Genomic DNA, 13,680 nt, shown 5'->3' on the forward strand with positions numbered 1-13,680 from the left:
TCAAAGCGCTTTACAAAGGGTCCCTGACCAACAGCAATCCATAACATGTAGAACAAGACATGACGCCTGTTAGGCTATATATTTTTATTCCTACAGAGACAACGTTGTCAGCGGTCAAGTATTCATTTTACACCCAAGTACGGTGAGAGAATGTGAGTATAGAGCCTTTTCCAAGGACTCAACTATGCACCCAGCGAGGTTTGAACCCAGGACCGTACGACTGAAAGCGAGTGTCATACCACTGGGCCAATTAGCCGCACACTATTAGGCTAGAGTACAAGGTTCTTACTTAATCCTTCCGGCTTTGAGGCACATAGAGCATCCGCCAGACAGCCTTTTCGGTCTCTGAGGCATATAGGACATCCACCAGACATCCTCTTCGGGCCTTGAAGCACACAGGGCATCCACCAGACATCCTCTTCGGGCCTTGAAGCACACAGGGCATCCACCAGACATCCTCTTCGGGCCTTGAAGCACATAGGGCATCCACCAGACGTCTTCATCTTTTTCTTTTTTTTGCAATCGGCTGCTTTTGCGGTGGCTTTTTTTTCCAGGACAGGCCTTTAATTTTTTTCCATGGTCCTTCGCCCTATTTCTTTGGGTCTTCCTCGCTTTCTCTTCCCATTGGCTGTCCAGTAGAGGGCTGTCTTGGGAAGTGACAAGGTACTTGGGAGAAATCTCTATCAACGTTTCTTGAAGAACGCATTAAGATATCTCGAGCTTGTTTGTGGCGTCTATGTGTACTGATGATGATGATGACGACGACGATGATGATATGATTGTGATTGTGATGATGATGATGATGATGATGATGATGATGATGATGATGATGATGATGATGATGATGATGATGATGATGATGATGATGATAATGATTTTTTCCCCTCATGAATGAGAGACATCCAACGTTTGCAATCACTTTGCCAGTTTACTTTTGTCTTCTTCTTATATAGACATACACACTAAACACAAGCATATGGATATTGACTTTGAAGTTATTGACCTTTAAAAAAATAGTATGATAAGGATGATGATGATGATGATGGTGATGATGACGATGATCGTAATAATAATGAAATTAATAATGATGATAGTAATAACAAATAAATATATCCTTTTATTTTCTTAGTGGACCACGGTTCTTGGTTTGACTTCACATCATCCTGGTGGCCACATAGAGGAAGGGAAAATGTCAAACTCGTGTTCTATGAAGACATGAAAAAGGTACGGTTGGAATCTGGATCTGGAGCAGGGTTGCCAGTTTGGCGTTTAAAGTGCGTTTTTATTGATGCTATGCTTTTCTTTTTTTAAAAATCTCATAACATCCGCCAGTGTATATAGATAGAACGAAGATGACGCCACTCAAGCCTTTGTTATTGTATTTTGCCATCCGCGTTTGTGAGTGATTCTTACTAAATTGTATTAACCAGACTCCTCCTCCTCCTCCCCTCCTCCTCCTTCTACCCCAGCTCTGCCCCCTCTTCTTTTCTTCATCATCTTCTTTTCATCTTCTTCTTCGTATTCTTGATTTTGTTATTGTTCTCTTTGTTCTTCTTGTTCTTCTTGTTCTTGTTCTTCTTGTTCTTGTTCTTCATGTTCTTCTATTTCTTCTTCTTCTTCTTCTTCTTCTTCTTCTTCTTCTTCTTCTTCTTCTTCTTCTTCTTCTTCTTCTTCTTCTTCTTCTTCTATTTCTTGTTCTTTTTCTTGTTGCTGTTGTTGTTGTTGTTGTTGTTGTTGTTGTTGTTCTTCTTCTTCTTCTTCTTATTCTTCTCCTTCTTCTTCTTCTTCTTCTTCTTCTTCTTCTTCTTCTTCTTCTTCTTCTTCTTGCTGTTGTTGTTGTTGTTGTTGTTGTTGTTGTTGTTGTTGTTCTTTCTTCTTCTTCTTCTTCTTCTTCTTCTTCTTGCTGTTGTTGTTGTTGTTGTTCTTCTTCTTCTTCTTCTTCTTCTTCTTCTTCTTCTTCTTCTTGTTCTTCTTCTTCTTCAACTCAATAAATCATATTTCTTTCCTCTCTCTAGGATGCATTGTCATCCGTCAGAGAACTAGCAGAATTTCTGGGCAAGTCAGAACTGGATGAGTCCAGACTAAGAGAGATCACTCGCCATTGTAGCTTTGACGAAATGAAGGAAAATCCGATGACAAATCATCTCGACGTTTACTCTATCGACAGTCAGGTGTCACCTCTGCTTAGAAAAGGTGAGAATCATTCACCGTCATCACCGTTTCTTTGTGTTTTAGGTAGAGAATGTAATTGTAGGAGCCATGATCAACGTTTGGGGGGTACCGATAGCTAAGTTGGTAGAGCACTCGCTTCACACCGAAAGGGACCAAGATCGATCATGGGTGCAGTCGAGTTTTTTTTCTTCTGACCCCCCACCCCTGTCAACCCATCAGTGAATGGCTAGCTGAGTATGTTAGATCAGGCGGAAAGTACTTGGCGATAGACTTGCGTCCTATCCAAAAGATAGAAAGCGATTGCTATTGTCTAATTCACGCTAAAGAAACCGGGATAAACTCCGGCTCAATGGCCCACTGACTCTGAAGCACTACTTCTATAATCGACGTATTTCTACTAAGTGGAGGACTGGTGACCCAAAATGTAAAAAATTAAAAAATTGAGCTTTATATAGCGCAATGTCCACTAAATGTGCTCAAAGCGCTTTACAAGGGGTCCCTGGTCAACAGCAACATTTAACATGTAGGACGGGACATGATGCCTGTTAGACGATATTACAATTTTTCGGACAAAGACAACGCTGTAACGGCCAGGTACTCATTTTACACCTGAGTACGGTGAGAGAATGCGAGTAAAGAGCCTTTTCCAAGGACTCAACTATGCGCCGAGCGCGAGGCTCGAACCCAGGACCTTCCGATCCGAAAGCGAGTGTCATACCACAAGACCACATAGCCGCACTTATTGTCTCATTGTTGTGGTGGAAATACTAACAAATCGACGGAAACTATTCTCTATGACAACAATGTTAAATCAGGCCCAGAATTGCGTTGAGTTATCAGACCTGCTAATGTGTACACGTGTTATAGCCACCACTTTTGTGCGGCTATGTGGTCTTGTGGGTATGACACTCGCTTTCGGATCGGAAGGTCCTGGGTTCGAGCCTCGCTCGGCACATAGTGGAATCCTTGGAAAAGGCTCTTTACTCACATTCTCTCACCGTACTCAGGTGTAAAAATGAGTACCTGACCGTTAACAGCGTTGTCTCTGTCGGAAAAAAATCTAATATCGCCTAATAGGCGTCATGTCACGCCCTACATGTTACGTGTTGCTGTTGGCTAGGGACCCATTGGAAAGCATGTTGAGCACGTTTAGTGGATATTGCTCTATATAAAAACTCAAGTTTTTTTTCACGATAAATTCAAATCTAGAAAATAGCTCTAACACTGACTTATTGAAGTTCTTTTCTTTTGTCTATTAGGTACAGTGGGTGATTGGAAGCGTCTGTTCACGGTCAGACAGAACGATGTGTTTGATGGTCTACTTCATGCAAAATTGTCAGAAATGAATATTCCATTTACCTACTCATTGGATTAGTCAATAGATGAATATACGATTCTTTCATCTCTTTGTATTTATTAAACGAGTTATTTTTATCGCGCCCTATAACACCACGAGCTTAGCTTGCGAAGATGTGTTATTGCACGATAAAAATATAACGAGTTTAATAAATACAAAGAAATAAAAGAATACGTTTATTCCACCCCTACAAGTAAGATTATTAGATTTTTGTAATCAAATAGTATGGTAGTAGTACTTCTATTCACCATAATTTGTATCTAGATCCATCTGCTTGAATGATAATTTGACACGAGACTAAAGACTTTGTATTTGTATTCATGCGCACCTAAATATATTTATAATTACCAATCAATTGTCTTTTACACCTTATTTCACACCAATAAAATGTGCGAAAATACTCTGCAATCGTTGAATAAATCAAACAGTAAAAAACAATGATCGGAAATACATTGGACATTTAACACTCCATCCCGGTTACTCTAATTTGTGTTATTTCTTAAACTGTAATTGAACTTTGACGTGTTTTGTGTCCGTGCTGTTTCACTTACAATGTAATTGTTTTTGATTTGTTTTGTTTTTTCATGTTTGGTTTGTCTGAAATTCTGATTAAATCTTGATTTTTTTTTTTGGGGGGGGGGGGGGGGGTCAATATTGTTATTTTCTAATGCAAATAATCTATTATTTGGAATTCTTTGTCAATAGGAACATTTCATTTGAGTTTTTATATTTCGTTTGAAAGATTCCTGGTGAATTAGATTAAACTTTGATTGGTGTATACACTGAATTCCGTTTTACTCTTTTTGGGATTACAACCAGTAACTTGTCAGTATATTGTCTTTTCCTTTTCTTTTGTTCAGCCTCCTCCTCCTCCTCCTCCTCCTCTCCCTCTTCCTTCTCCTCCTCCTCCTCCTCCTCCTCCTCCTCATCTTCTTTTTCTTCTTCTTTTTCTTCTTCTTCTTCTTCTTCTTCTTCCTCCTCTCTTCCTCCTCCTCCTACTACTACCACTACTACTGCTACTAATACTCCTCCTCCTCCTCCTCCTCCTCCTCCTCCTCCTCCTCCTACTACTACTACTACTACTATTGCTACTCCTTCCTCCTCCTCTTGTTGTTGTTGTTGTTGTTGTTCTTCTTCTTCTTCTTCTTCTTCTTCTTCTCTTCTTCTTCTTCTTCTTCGTCGTCGTCTTCTTCTTCTTCTTCTTCTTCTTCTTCTTCTCCAATTTACACCTGAGTACGGTGAGAAATGTGAGTAATGTCTTTTCCAAGGACTCAACTATGCCCAGGACCTTCCGATCCGAAATCGAGTGCCATACCACAAGACCACATAGCCGCACATCTTTGGTGACCATCGTCTTCGAATGTGGCGTATTCTTTTACTCAGTGTCGGGCTATGAGTTTACAAAAGTTACGATCTACTCATAGCTTTCGTTAACTTATGGATAGAATGAAGTTTACGCCACTCAGGCCTTTGTTATTGTTTTTTTGCCATCCGCGTTTATAAGTAATTCTCACTTAACTGTATTAACCAGATTATAAACGTTCAAGGTTACACATAGTTTTGTGTGTTTGTACGTTATACTTCCGGATGGCAATGGAGTGAGACAATGCCCTGCATGAGCTTCTTACCAAGCAGATACTATCTATAGAAAGTATGCGCTTGGCTAAGAAACTCACAACATTGTTGTATAGATAGTATGCGCTTGGCTAAGAAACTCACAACATTGTTGTATAGATAGTATGCGCTTGGCTAAGAAACTCACAACATTGTTGATAGATAGTATGCGCTTGGCTAAGAAACTCACAACATTGTTGTATAGATAGTATGCGCTTGGCTAAGAAACTCACAACAATGTTGTATAACCCTCTCCTTACCATCCATAGGAAAATCATCACATTTGTTACGATGCAACCAACAATTTTCTCATTCTGATATCCTTTGTACATCACAAATTATAAAGAAAATATTTTGTTATTGCGATAAAAATTAAATGGTATTGGAATGGACTTGTTCCTTTTTTGTTTTCAGTTGAAAAAAAATCTATTTGTGTCTTGGGTGGGTGTGAAGTTTCAGGGAAAATTCTGAAAATGGCTGATAAGGAGAGAGTTAAATATGAATAACCCGGCCAGCCCATTTGTTTTAATAAAATAAGAAATGTCTGTGTTGTATTTGTCGTTTTCTTTGATGACTAACATGGTCAAGTACAATTCTCATTCCACACAGAAAGCTCCAGAAAACTATTCAATAGGATTGGAGAAATTGGACATTTTATGGGATCGAAATCTTCAATGTTGATTTTCTCAAAACAGTAAAATCTGGGATATCCTACTTCTTAAAAGCGTCCATCTGTGTGTTGGTACGTTCTATCTGGCCGGCGGGTGTTGTGAGTTTTTTAGCTAAGTGCATAGCACCGATAGGAAAAAAACAAATAAATTAATAACAATATGCTAATCAGGGTGTGGTTTGCATCATAACAATTAGAAACACATTGGACTCTTGGGCTTTGTTGAAACGATATCAAATTTATTCTTTATTCATGTGCGTGATCGTGAGTGAAATCATTCACTCAAGCACACACGCACGTGCGCACGCGTGTACACATATGTACTTACACATATATGTACGTACACACATACTATTTACTTACACACATAAACCACATACCTACGCCTACAGACGGAACATGCGCTGACGACAGTGCTAACAATTAATGGCATTAACAAAGGACACAGATGAAATAAATTTGAATTCAAATGGATTGAACAGTTAAATAAAACAACAAAACCGACAACAGGTTGCTTTAATATCATTACGCTTGTAACAACCCGCTTAAATGGGAAATGTCAATGTTTCAATTAGTACACAAACGTGTGCCGCGACTTTTCAGGTTCAAAGAATTGTGCGGCTATGTGGTCTAGTGGTATGACACTCGCTTTCGGATCGGATGGTCCTGGGTTCGAGCCTCACGCTCGGCGCATAGTTGAGTCCTTGGAAAAGGCTCTTTACTCACATTCTCTCACCGTACTCAAGTGTAAAATGAGTACCTGGCCGTTAAAAGCGTTGTTTTTGTCCAAAAAATTGGAAGATCGCCTAACAGGCGTCATGTCCCGTCCTACGTGTTAAATGTTGCTGTTGACCAGGGACCCTTGTAAATCGTTTTGAGCACATTTAGTGGATATTGCGCTATATAAAGCTCAATTTAAAGAATTCGGAATAAATTATCAATGTGATCACTCGCTTCAAAAGGGCTATGCGGTCTTGTGGTATGACACTCGCCTTCGGATCGGGAGGTCGAAGGTTCGAGACCCGATCTGAGCGGTGTATAGTTGAGTCCTTGGAAAAGGCTCTTTACTCACATTCTCTCACCGTACTCAGGTGTAAAATGAGTACCTGGCCGTTAACAGCGTTGTCTCTGTCCGAAAAAAAATTATTATATCACTTAACAGGCATCATGTGTCGTCCTACATGTTAAGTATTGCTGTTGGCTTGTGGCCCCCTGCAAAAGCGCTTTGGACACGTTTAGTGAATATTGCGCTATATAAAAGCTCTAGTTTAAACGGTTTTATGTCGTGGGGTGGGATGGGGAGGGGGTAGATGCTATAAATAGAATGTAATGAAAAAGATATCAGGAGGTCAGAATCTTAAGGCACTAATCGAAGCCATCGTAACTCAGAGCCTGACAATGACCAAAAAATTACGTCAAAAGACACGTCTTTGGCCAAAAAAACCAAACAAACAAATCGTGAGTTGTATTCAATAGTTCAACCAATGGGATCACTTGTCTCCTTGGGCACTTCTAACGACAACTCACTAGACGCTGCACAAACCTTAAAAATGACGTCAAACTGCCAGTCCCAGAGTGTTCTAGCGTTGCCATCGTGTTCTAGTGTCAGGCTATATGATAACGATGGCGACGCAAAAACTCACTAGACGTTGCACAAACCTAAAAAATGACGTTTAAACTATAAAGAGGATTCTCGTGTCAGTTTACGATGGCGACGCTAGAACCCTGTAGGACATAGTTTGACGTCATTTTCTAGGTTTTATCTAGTGAGTTGTCGTTAGTAGTGCTCAAGGAAACAAGTGATTCCATTGTTTGAACTATAGATAGTATGCGCTTAGCTAAGAAGCTCATAACATTGCCATCCGGAAGTAAACGGACCAACATACAAAACTGTGTGTATCCATGAACGTTTATAGTCGGGTTAATACAGTTAAGTGAACATTACTCATAAACGCGGATGACAAAAAACATTAACAAAGACCTGAGTGACGTCATCTTCGAACTATCTATAAAGCGCATACTCTCTATTGAATACAACTCACGATTTGGTTAACGATGGCTACGCACCAAGTCCACTTTTTGACCGAGTAAATGTTGATAGAAATCACTTTAAAAGACACATTTAGAAGGATTACCTCCCATGGTTGTAAACTGAGTGCATTCATTTTCCTTTCAGGTCCGTTTTGCTCTCAGTTTGACCTGTCCTCTCAGTCGGTCTCTTGTTTTATCATAGCAAAGTGTGTGACCCCTCTCGTTTTCAGTTGCCGAACCGAACAGAAATCAAACACGAACGTTTTATCTTGGAAATAAAAAATTCTTACAGTTTTCTACCAGCAAAGTGAAGCAACGCACGTATTTTCTTTGTTATTGTTCTTTGAACACCTTTTTGGGATGGTCAGTTCTCATTAAATAAATGTATGAATAGTAATAGATAGAATGAATTTGACGTCACTCGGGTCTTTTGTTATTGTTTTTTGCCATCCGCGTTTATGAGTAATTATCACCAAACTGTATTATCCAGATTATAAACGTTCAAGGCTACACATAGTTTTGTGTGTTGGTCCGTTATACTTCCGGATGGCAATGTTGTGAGCTTCTAAGCCAAGCCCATACTATCTATATGAACGCTTTAGGTTACACATATTTTTCTTTGCTGGTACCTATGTTTCATGTGTTTGTTGTGAATAAATTACAGAAATGACACTGGCTATTCAGGAATTGACTAGAACAGAACGGAGCTGAAAATGATTGCACGCACTCAGTTTACCCCCTATGTCTACCCAATCGGGTGGAAAATATCTTTTGCACAGTAAAAGATTATAATTTTCAATGGTTTTCTATTAAAAAAAAATAGTTCTCATTTAATCAAAACCAGCTATAGATAGTATGCAGATGACGTCACTCAGGTCTTTGTTATTGTTTTTTGCCATCCGCGTTTATGAGTAATGCTCACTGAACTGTATTAACCTGACTATAAACGTTCATGGATACACACCGTTTTGTGTGTTGGTCCGTTATACTTCCGGATGGGAATGTTATGAGCTTCATAGCCAAGCGCATACTATCTATACAGGATTCATTAGTTTTTTATTCCAACCTTTCATATGAGCTTCTGGATCACATCATTTCCTCCATGCTAATAGGATTCAATAGTCCGATGTCACGTCCGCCCGGCGACCAGCAGCTTGGTTCTAAAGAAAATCCGTACTTTTTATTCTTCATGCTGGCTAGAACTTTTTCACATTTAATTTGATCAGAATGTATGAAAGTCAAAACAAGATCAGATTTATAATGTTTTTCTCCTCTGATACACTTTTATGCTCATCGGAGAAGTATTTTATTAGGGCGTCCGCCATTGTTCTGATTGTTTAGATCCAGTTACTAGGTTATATGCGTCAATACGAGGGATGTGACGTCACGACTATTGAACACTATTTTCTTCAGAGTACCTAACGTATTCTGTGTTCGTGTTTATCATTGGTGTGTTCAGGGAATTGAATAGATACAACCACGAGAAGAAAAATGTGATTTTTATGGACATCATATAGATAGTATGCAGATGACGTCACTCAGGCCTTTGTTATTGTTTTTGCCATCCGCGTTTGTGAGTTGTTCTCACTAAACTGTATTAACCAGACTAGAAAAGTTCACGGTTACACAGAGTTTGTGTGTTGGTCCGTTATACTTCCGGATGGCAATGTTGTGAACTCCTTGGCCAAGCGCATTCTATCTATATGGAGAAGCAACGGAATGGGGATGATCTATATTACCTTTCAAGGTGCTCGAGGTCATTGGTCATATTGGAATATGTGCTCAAACTGACCCACATAGTGAAAAATGTTCACAGCTTTTGAAATATCTATCTAACATCACGATTGGTCGTTTTGTTCACACACGGGCACGTATACAACTTTCATAAACAAAAGCAGCGTGTTGGCAATTGTTAAGAAATATCCAATCGTTGACAAATCATGTGATCGATGACTAGGTTGGACGAAAACATGAATATAGATCGTTCCTATTGACGAGCACGCGGAGGACAGAGAATGACAGAAGAATTCTTACACTGACAAAATTAAGATTTCACACTTGTAACCCACGCCAAAAAATGATTTCACAGTAAACAAAAAAAAATAAAAAAAATCAACTTTTTGGTAAACGTTATAAGTTTAAAGAGGATAAAAGTCATAACAATCTGAAAAGGATCAAACCACAGACCTCCTAGTGATTACCCTAACGATTACCGGTAATCTGGCGGTCTGAGGCTCGATCATTAGTCGTGGCAGGCTGCTTCTTTGGAAGAATTTATTTCCTAATGTTTTTCTATTTGCTTTGTCTTCCACTATTTCATATAGATAGAACGAAGATGACTTTGTTATTGTATTTTGCAATCCGCGTTTGTGAGTGATTCTCACTAAACTGTATCAACCACACTATAGATAGAATGCGCTTGGCCAAGAAGCTCATAACATTGCCATCCGGAAGTATAACGAACCAACACACAAACTCTGTGTAACCATGAACTTTTTTAGTCTGGTTAATGCAGTTTAGTGAGAACAACTCACAAACGCGGATGGCAAAAACAATAACAAAGGCTTGAGTGACGTCATCTGCATACTATCTATAGATAGTTCGAAGATGACGTCACACAGGTCTTTGTTATTGTTTTTTTGCCCCCGCGTTTATGAGTAATGCTCACTGAACTGTATTAACCCGACTATAAACGTTCATGGATACACACAGTGTTGTGTGGTGGTCCGTTATACTTCCGGATAGCAATGTTATGAGCTTCTTAGCCAAGCGCATACTATTTATAGGTACGACCTTTTCATCTTTTTATTTTATACCATTACGTAATCCCTAATTTGTCAAAGGAAGCGTTTTGTCATTATGCGATTTCAGACGCCTTCCTTGGCACGCGTAATAGGTATTTTTAATATATATATATATATATATATATATATATATATATATATATATATATATATATATATATATTATATTTATTGTTAACAGTATCACATTAGTATCGTGTTAAATTTCGACCAAAGCCACCTGTTACACAGTCGTTGACCCAGGCTGATGCCGTCAATGGTATTGCTGCTGCTATGGATAGATAGCATTGACGTCACTCAGATCTTTGTATTGTTTTTTGCTATCCATGTTTATGAGTAGTTCCCACTAAACTGTATTAACCAGACTATAGATAGTATGCGCTTGGTTAAGAAGCTCAAAACATTACCATCCGGACCAACACACAAAACTATGTGTAACCTTGAACGATTATAGGCTGGTTAATACAGTTTAGTGAGAATTACTCCTAAACGCGGATGGCAAAAAGCAATAACAAAGACCTGAGTGACGTCAACTTCATTCTACCTCTCAACATTCAAGGTTACACATAGCTTTGTGTGTTGGTCCGGTATATTTCCGGATGGCAATGTTGTGAGTTTCTTAGCTAAGCGCACATCATATCTATTGCCGCTGCTTGAGCCTGTCCTCGTCGTTGGTGAGAGATGATGCTTGTTGCTTTTGGTGTCGCTGTCATCGGAAACAAACGATATCAGTGGCGTTGTGGGGTCAGAAAATTTGAAAGGGCCAAAACTAATATTATTATTAGCGTTTAATTATTATCGTTATCATTGTTGTTATCATCATCATCATCATCATCATCATCATCATCATCATCATCATCATCATCATCATCATCATCATCATCATTATCGTCATCATTTTCATCATCATCATCATCATCATCATCACCATCATCATCATCATTCATCATCATCATCATCATCATCATCATCATCATCATCATCATCATCATCATCATCATCATCATAATCATCATAATCATCATCATTATTATTATTATTATCATCATCATCATTATCATCACCATCATCATCATCATCATCATCATCATCATCATCATCATCATCATCATCATCATTATCATTATCACTATTATCATCATCATCATCATCATCATCATCATCATCACCATCATCACCATCATCATCATCATCATCATCATCATCATCATCATCATCATCATCATCATCATCATCATTATCATCACCATCATCATCATCATCATCATCATCATCATCATCATCATCATCATCATCATCATTATCATCATCATCATCATCATCATCATCATCATCATCATCATCATCATCATCATAACCATCATCATCATCATCATCATCATCATCATCATCATCATCATCATCATTATCATTACCATCATCATCATCATTATCATCACCATCATCATCATCATCATCACCATCATCATCACCATCATCATCATCATTATCACTATTATCATCGTTATCATCCATGGACCTCATATCCCCGAAAGGCTAATTTTATCTTGAGAATAAGGACAGAAAAGAAAAGAAAGAAAAACAAAACAAAGAAAACATACAACGAAAAGCAAACTATTCTTTTTATAAACCGACAAAAGGAGCAACCACCCGTTTAAAAAATACTCACAAAAACCCAAAATAAGAACAAAAAACAAAAATATCAAAAATAAGATAGAACATAGAAAAATTCAAAGTAACCCACCAAAAAAAGAAAAAAAAAACAACACCCCCCCCCCCCAAAAAAAAAACAACAAAAAAACCTCCCCAAAAAAACCCACATAAACAAACACCCCCCCCCCCAAAAAAAAAAGCAAAAACAAAGAAAACAAAAAATAAAAACAAAAACAACAACCTCCCCCTCCCAAAAAAACCCCTTAACCCCCCCCCCCCCTCAAAAAAGACAACAAAACAACAAAAACAAACATACAAACCCCCCCCCCCCCCCCCCCCCTAAAAGCAAACAAAGACAGAAATAAGAATAAGAAAATCAAAACAAAATAAAAACAACTACTTCAACTACAACATCATCATCAACAACATCAACAACAACAACAACAACAACAACAACAACAACAACAACAACAACAACAACACACCCATCACCACCACCACCAATAATATACAATTACGAACAGAACAGAACACAAGCAATGAGTGTAGAAGGGAAGGGAGTCCCCGGCTCATTTTCCTCCCAGTCAATCTCCGCTGCTGCCTCTATCGTCTGCATCACAACCATCAACACACACACACACACACACACACACACACACACACACACGCACAGCCCTTACACACCACCGTCCATCTCATTAGTAATTATAATATGAGGGTAGATAGGATTGATGTCACGTAAGTAGCTGCTGCTCATCTTCAATGTGCTGTTATTGTTGATATTATTCAATTCAAGGATGGTTTGGTTTTGTATGGACTGTGTTCATTGAGGATTTTGGATTTAACTTCATGAAAGTTATTTCAAATTTGAGATTATTGGATGAAATATAATATTATGGTATTTGAGGAAAGGAAGTCATTATAATATTATTATAACTTTAAGGATTTTTCTGGCTGGTAATAGACGTCATTGGTTGTTATTGTTGTTGTGGTTATTTCTGCTAATTCTGTTGCTTTTATTGTTACTTTTGTTGTTGTTGTTGTTACTGCTGTTGTTGTAGTATTGTTGTTATTTCTGTTGTTGTTGTTGTTGTTGTTGTTGTTGTTGTAATTGCTGCTGCTGCTGTTCTTGTTGTTGTGTTGTTACTACTGCTGTTGTTTTGTAATTGTTGTTGTTGTTGTTACTGTTGTTGTTGTTGCTATTGCTGCTGTTGTTTTGTAAATTGTTGTTGTTGTTACTGCTTTTGTGGTTGTCACTGTTGTTAGTGTTGTTTTGTTGTTACTACTGCTGTTGTTTTGTAAGTATTGTTGTTGTTACTGTAGTTGTTGTTTTTGTTGTTACTGCTGTTGTTGTGTTGTTATTACTGCTGTTGTTTTGT

At 38.4% G+C, this 13,680-nt stretch overlaps 2 protein-coding genes across 5 annotated transcripts in view; both read left to right on the forward strand.

Annotated features, from left to right (window-relative positions):
• Window positions 1-4,307, forward strand: part of LOC144955857 (sulfotransferase 1C4-like) — a 14,936-nt gene extending 10,629 nt beyond the window's left edge. The window contains exons 5-7 of the mRNA XM_078886070.1: window positions 1,130-1,224; window positions 2,016-2,193; window positions 3,432-4,307. Coding sequence (XP_078742196.1) covers window positions 1,130-1,224; window positions 2,016-2,193; window positions 3,432-3,547 — 389 coding nt within the window. The 3' untranslated portion in view covers window positions 3,548-4,307. The remainder of the gene's footprint in view (window positions 1-1,129; window positions 1,225-2,015; window positions 2,194-3,431) is intronic.
• An 8,710-nt stretch (window positions 4,308-13,017) lies between these two features.
• LOC144956059 (uncharacterized) overlaps window positions 13,018-13,680 on the forward strand; it is a 36,078-nt gene continuing 35,415 nt past the window's right edge. For 2 of the 4 annotated variants that reach the window (XM_078886377.1, XM_078886380.1), the window contains exon 1: window positions 13,067-13,258. The gene's annotated coding sequence lies outside the window, so the exon portion shown is untranslated. Of the gene's footprint in view, window positions 13,040-13,066; window positions 13,259-13,680 lie in introns of those variants that run through there. The other 2 variants (XM_078886381.1, XM_078886379.1) reach the window with 2 other exon arrangements.

This window comes from Berghia stephanieae, chromosome 10 (genome assembly GCF_034508935.2).
Source record: "Berghia stephanieae isolate SIO BIC M18660-M18661 chromosome 10, UCSD_Bste_1.3, whole genome shotgun sequence".
In the NCBI taxonomy this organism is placed as follows: domain Eukaryota; kingdom Metazoa; phylum Mollusca; class Gastropoda; order Nudibranchia; family Aeolidiidae; genus Berghia; species Berghia stephanieae.